Source organism: Triticum urartu, chromosome 1A (assembly GCF_056163025.1).
Source record: "Triticum urartu cultivar PI428250 chromosome 1A, HENAU_Tu73, whole genome shotgun sequence".
Lineage (NCBI taxonomy): Eukaryota > Viridiplantae > Streptophyta > Magnoliopsida > Poales > Poaceae > Triticum > Triticum urartu.
Window position 1 is genome coordinate 529,928,447 of NC_141873.1, and position 6,209 is coordinate 529,934,655.

Consider the following 6,209-nt stretch of genomic DNA (forward strand, 5'->3'; position numbering starts at 1 on the left):
GTCGACACTTAGTCATGGTCACATGCCTATTGTCTATGAAAATCATTTTTTTGTAATAGGCCTGAATATGTAGAATTGAAACAATAAATTATTGTAAGCTAGCCACAATGTGTACTCAGCCTAGAGATACCAGCAATTTTGGCAACACCCACTTGAAACCCACCCATATAGAGCATCTCCAATAGCATGTGTATATTTGGATGTCTATATGTCTAAAAAGATTCCCTCATATACACGTCCAGTTTTGCATCAGAACGTCTATATACAAGGACCATGACAGGTGGGCCGTCGCTGGGGGAAAGGAAGAAATCATGACTTCAGCTGAGTTTGGACGACGCCTTCACATTGTCCAGGCGTGGACATTGTCGAGGTCGATTTAGAGGATGTGTATATTTGGACGACCATATAGACAAGCTGTTGGACGCCTGTTTTGGGCTCACGTCGTGGAAAACGAGTATAAACATCCATATAGACAAGCTATTGGAGATGCTATGAGTGGCTGAAATGTTTCGGGTACTTAATATCTTTAGATTTATTCTTTTTTGTGGGGAGATTTGTAGAAGTAGTTTTCTCCTTAAACAATATGGGTCCATGTGATTTTCACTTACAATTTCAGAAATATTTCAGCAACAACCGAAATTATCACAATGACTAGTGATTTCGGTTTGCATTCTGGCCAAAGGGCCGAAACATTCACTTGAATTCAACCAAGTATTTGGAATTTCTTAAAGATACCTAAATTCATATGTACTATTGAAATATTTTAACTGAAAGGTATAGATTTTAGTGTCTACAGAAATTCGGTGAATGTCATCGACATCTCATCTCACTAGAAGTGAAAACCATCTGTTGAAACCAACAGACTCAACAAGATTTGCATATTCACAGGCTACCTAAAATCAAATATCGACCCTTAAATTATACATGTACAATCCTGCTATATTGCTTGAACTTGCTATTACTGCACTAGTAGTCATGACCCTCTAATATGAACTAGTAGTCACAATCATTAGATTTAGCCGATGGAATTTACAGGACACTACACATCATTAGATAATACACAGAATTAAAGCTCACACATCCCGCAAAAAGAAATAGAGCAAGGGTCACAAAGCTCTGGCTGATTGTGTTCTTTACATTAGGCAGTCAGGCTTTTTGTACATGATGTTAGATTAGGACGTTGAATTAGAGGCTAGCTAATAGAGTTGTACAAGGTAATCAGAATCATGATTCTGAATCGGATCGGAGCACCCCTGCCAGGATCTTAAATCGTAGAATCTTCACTACTAGAATCATGGAAATGTAGATTCTACTAACCAAAATCGTAGAATCATAGGAGTTAATTTGGATCTTAAAGTGGTTCTAGAATCATACAGTAAAATCGCAATTCTGTCTACCCTGAGTTGTACTGTCCCATCGTTTCCTCTCTGTCTACACTGAATTAGAGGCTAGCATGGTTGTACTAAACGAAGAAGACTGATTGCTTAGATGCTGTCACATGATTTCTTAGCACGTGTAACTGGTAAAATGTGCTTGACGACGACTCATACATTGCAATGGCCTCTCCTATTCAGCCTTGTATGAAGCATCATCCAGTCTAGGCCTGGCATTGTCCTATGGTATATCCTCAGTTCGATCCTCATTGTGCCTTTGCAGCCAGAGCTCAGAAAGGTGCACCATGCAGGACCAGAACGGGTATAAATGCCCCTGCTGCAGGGTGATCACTAACCATGTGTGCTCCCCGGATGAAACAGAGTTCCACACGAGGGGGAGCAGTGAGAGTTTCCTGTGAACCTGTGGTCATTATTGTGTAGAAGATGTGCAGCTGAATTGCTGGGCAGGGTCTCCTTTGGCAGATGGTGGCGCCGTCAGACACCAGGGTGTGTCGGTGGTTGCCGGCCGGGCTGCTGCCAAAGGAAATTTGCCCCGGAATTCATCTGCACAAGCACGGGTAAGCGAAGATGCATGGGTCTCAGGTTGCCAAGGCGCTAATGTACATTATACACTTGATGTTACACTCTGAATGTTTTACAGTTGGGTCTGTGTACTCTACAGTTCGTCAACATCAGCTACATCACCATTTTTAGATGAAAAATGGGAATCTTGGCAGAAGAAACAGGATGCTATATCTTCTTGGTTATCTATCTCTACATACCATTAGACTATACATGTAGCTAAATCTGATCAAATGGTATCAGCAGGAATCAATATGTAAACTCCTCTGTTCTGTTGCTACTCTTTCTTGCCTACTGCATCTGGAAGTTTGTATCTTGGAGGCCTGTCGGCACCTTTCCTTGAGTATTCTCTCCATCGCCTAGCAGCTGCTGCCGCTCTGTTCGCTCTCTCTGATGCTTCTTCATCTTCTGTTTGATTTTAATTAATCAGATTCCGTAATACAGCCATACCGGAATGAACAGACAGTAAGAGAACACATTTGTTTTGAGTCAATATTGTTCTATCGGCTCCGTAGGAAAGTGATACAAATTCATAATGGTACCAACTAAAGAGGTATTGCTATAAGATATGCTTTTTTAAATGGAAGGATTTTATTGAGGGTATGTTATTTGCAGAAACATTACCAGTGTTTTGGTATCGCGTTGGAGAACCCCAGATATCACTCCAAGGGCTAGTCGTGTCTGAATTATTTTGGTTCATCATCCGTGTTCTGATTTTTTCCTGTAAAAGGCGATAGGTTTACATACTTGTTTTAGTTCCTTTACTAACCAATGATATATCTTCAGTTCCAGTCGAATATATGACATTGGGAAACAATCATGAAATTCTCGAGGGAATATGGCATTATACAAATGAACAAAATGGGAAGGATTATACCAAGACTTTTGCTTGTCGCTTTTCCCAACTCGCACTTGCCTGCCAAATAAGAAGTATCTTAATAACAAGTAAATAATAGCATATTGCAGCAGGCAATATCTACAGACCCGTGAATTTGAACAGAACTGAACTGCACTTTGTACTATGGTAGCCATAAGCCTATCAACATTGAGAAGAAATACATAATTTTGGGAGCACGCTTAGGGAGTAAATTAGATAAGCAAATAAAATCACATGAATGAAGCGACTATTACCATTCGAAAGACGTTGACTGAAACTCCCATCCCAGCATTCATCAGCCCAACCTGCCCAAAATTGGAAACCAGAATTACTATACTGAAACTACAAATTATCTGAAATAATAAAGCAGAGTAAACACAGGAATTTTCTTGTGTATACTTTTATTTGGAGTTTTCAGAATAATACACATTTTGCTACCAAAGTGAACTACAAGGTCCTCATACGTAACCAATAGCTTATATGATCATATAGAGAAGTAGAACTGTATGTCTGAAAGAAAGTCGTCTTACATTGACCCTTTCTATTCTTCGTGTTTCACTCTCAAGGAGTGAAAGTTGTGCAGCAGAAGTCCAGTGAATACAGTCAACTGGGCTGGAAACGGAAATACGAGAAAGTTCAGTGCAACAACTTTAACATGTGCACTATATAATATAATGAAAGTGTAAAATAAAATCTGAAATCTGAAACTCTTGCAAGGACTTGGATATAATGATGGGGATAATTGGCAGGACATAAACTCCAAATAAATATTATGGTGGCCTTTGTATACTCACCAACTATCAATGGCATCCTGAATGAGCTCCGGGTTACCCCTCTGGGAGCAGACTCTTGCCCTCCCAAATTCGTCCTCAATTTCAAAGACACTGGGGCACACGTTGGCGCAAATTCTGCATCCTGAAACGACGTGCACAAGATAAAATACACTGACTCCCTTACGAAGAACCAAATTTGTTATGAAAAAATTATCAATAATTCCTCAAATAAAATTTATCAATACCTATACAGGTAAACTCATCGACGAACACGCGATCCTTGACTGCACTGTCATCAAAGAAAGGGTTGGTCGCCGTTGCCGTGTACCCATGGATCTCATCATACACCGCACGCTGCACCGGATCGCTCAGCACCTGCTCTTCGAATCCCACAACTCTTGTTAGCTTTGTGAGCAAAGACAATTTCAGTGGAAAATCAAGCATCTTCCAGAACAGTTGCGTATTTGCATCCATAAGCAACCGAAAACTTGTACTGAAGGCTCCTACCGTGTAAACCTCGTTGATGAACATGGAGAAGTTGGTCACATCAGGGTCACCTCCACTGAGGTCCGGGTGGCACGTTTTCATGCAGCTGTAGTACGCCTTCTTGATTTCCTCGGAGGTTGCATCTGGCATCTGGTGGTGCAACAATCAGAATCAGGTGTCACATATCAGGGACTTATTCAGAAATAGCAAGCATAATTTCCCCCTGATCTGGGGATTTCTAGGTAATATGCGTTCCAATGGACATTTCTTTACTCTTAGATTAGGCACTCGATTTTTCATTCTAAGCACTAATTGACATACTTGCAGAATTAGTAAGGATTGTTTCAGAACACTTACGACGCCAAGAACAGAGTAGAAATCGTCGGCCACATCCTCCTCCCACCTCCCGTGTTCAGCTTCCGCCGTGTAGGCACGGATCCTCATGCCCCTCCGTCCCCGCGTGCTCCGGCTCCGGCGCCGGTCTCTGCGCGCGGCTCCCCCCAGCCCAGCGGAGGCCAACGGCCGGGCGCGGCGGCACCAGCGGGAAGACGGCACCGGCGAGACGATGCGGAGCGTCGGGACCGAGGTGGTGGAGATCAGCGACGGCGAGGGGAGAGGAGGAGCCATTGGGCAGTGCGAGGGGAGAATGCCGGCCGGAGACGACGGACGGAGGAGAAGCGGAGAAGGCGGCAACAGAGTTGGGTTTTCTTGCCGATCTCTTCTTCCGTGTAGCTCTGCTTCAGTCAGAGTTCAGACTTAAGTGCTTAATTAACAGAGGCTCTTTTACACGAGGGTCCTTGCAGAAACTCGTATTGTCGTAGTATATATAGGATATATTTCTATTCATAGGATATATTTTGTAGACTTTAAATTCATTCATAGGATATATTTCTATCAAGACCTTTCAGAGCAAAGAGACGTGGTTAGAAAAAAAATGGTGTCTGATTTTCCACGTCCCAATTCCATAGGTCTCTATCTAGATGTTAGTAGGGCCCTGTTTGTTCCGGATTCTAGGACCAAATTAGCTTTGCCGGTGAAGCCGAATCTGAAATCTGAAACAAACAGTATTTGAAATTAGCTTTGTCAGTGAAGCTGAATCTAGATTTGGGTCATTTTAGTGCAATTTTCTAAAGCACCTTGAAATGTACTTCGGTGGTGAAGCTGATTCAATCAGCTTCGGCATTGAAGCGAATCCACAGATGATTAAAATCCAACCAAAGCTGTAACAAACAAGGCCTAGATCTTATTGGGTGTTACATGAGCTTGTTCTTTCTTTGAATTTCTGCAAAAATTCTAAAGCTTTGGAACAACCATATTTTGGGGTGAAACTTTGTGCTCTAAATAAGGAGGAAAAGGGAAGGGTGACATGACGGTGTCCCAATTTGACACGGGGAGACTGGTTGCAATTTTCGTAACATGATATGACCATCTGTGTCCAATGTGAAATTGCTTTTGACGAACCTTGTCAGATGACATGGGGTTTCTACTATTTTCACTCGAAGGAGAAAACTGGTCTAATTTATGAGAAAAATCAAACCAAAAACCTCACAAAACTCGATTAGTTGAGTAAAACCCGAGGAAAATCCACTACCCTACGGCCACACTACCTAGCTAATAAAGTGTCGCCGGGTGGACACAACTGCCACAAAAAGCACAATAAACTACCATCTACTCGATGTCGAAGAGAAGCCATAATCAATGGGGGAGGAGGCGCTCCAACTCTGAAAAACATAGCAAGCCACTGCAACCCAAGTTAGTGTTGCTCGCCTTACGAGATGCACCCAAAACCATCGGCGGCTAACTCTTCTGCTAAGTGTGGTAACCGGATGTGGCTTCAAAAACACCAACATCGTTCGATCCAGAAAGACAGGCATGGATTTTCACCCCCGTAGAAGGGGACCCCCAATAATTGGGGGTGGAGTCTCCACAACGACGTGGTCGATGAGGGAATGACGCCCGAGAAGATCACATTGACGACACTAACATAAACCGGTAAATTCGTTTGCTCGGAGCAACAACACCACAATCACTAGAACAGTTTGATGCGCCTTGCTAGCAAGCAACACCACCAACAACTTATTATATTTGTGATTATTCTTCCCTGACCCACCCACCTCC

The 6,209-nt window shown here is 42.6% G+C and overlaps 1 protein-coding gene across 2 annotated transcripts; it reads right to left on the reverse strand.

The window, feature by feature from the left end:
- Nucleotides 1-1,972: 1,972 nt before the first annotated feature.
- LOC125525819 (chaperone protein dnaJ C76, chloroplastic) lies at nt 1,973-4,834 on the reverse strand. 2 transcript variants are annotated; one of them, XM_048690826.2, is made up of 9 exons: nt 4,449-4,834; nt 4,113-4,241; nt 3,851-3,980; nt 3,627-3,747; nt 3,363-3,444; nt 3,087-3,137; nt 2,833-2,871; nt 2,580-2,676; nt 1,973-2,360 (listed from the first exon to the last, which is right to left on the reverse strand). In XM_048690826.2, the coding sequence occupies exons 1-9, from the start codon at nt 4,716-4,718 to the stop codon at nt 2,233-2,235; spliced, it is 1,047 nt and encodes a 348-aa protein (XP_048546783.1). In that variant the 5' UTR covers nt 4,719-4,834; the 3' UTR covers nt 1,973-2,232. The 2 variants fall into 2 exon arrangements, with proteins under 2 accessions (XP_048546783.1, XP_048546780.1); XM_048690823.2 differs by having other exon boundaries at nt 1,973-2,363; nt 4,449-4,833.
- Nucleotides 4,835-6,209: the final 1,375 nt, after the last annotated feature.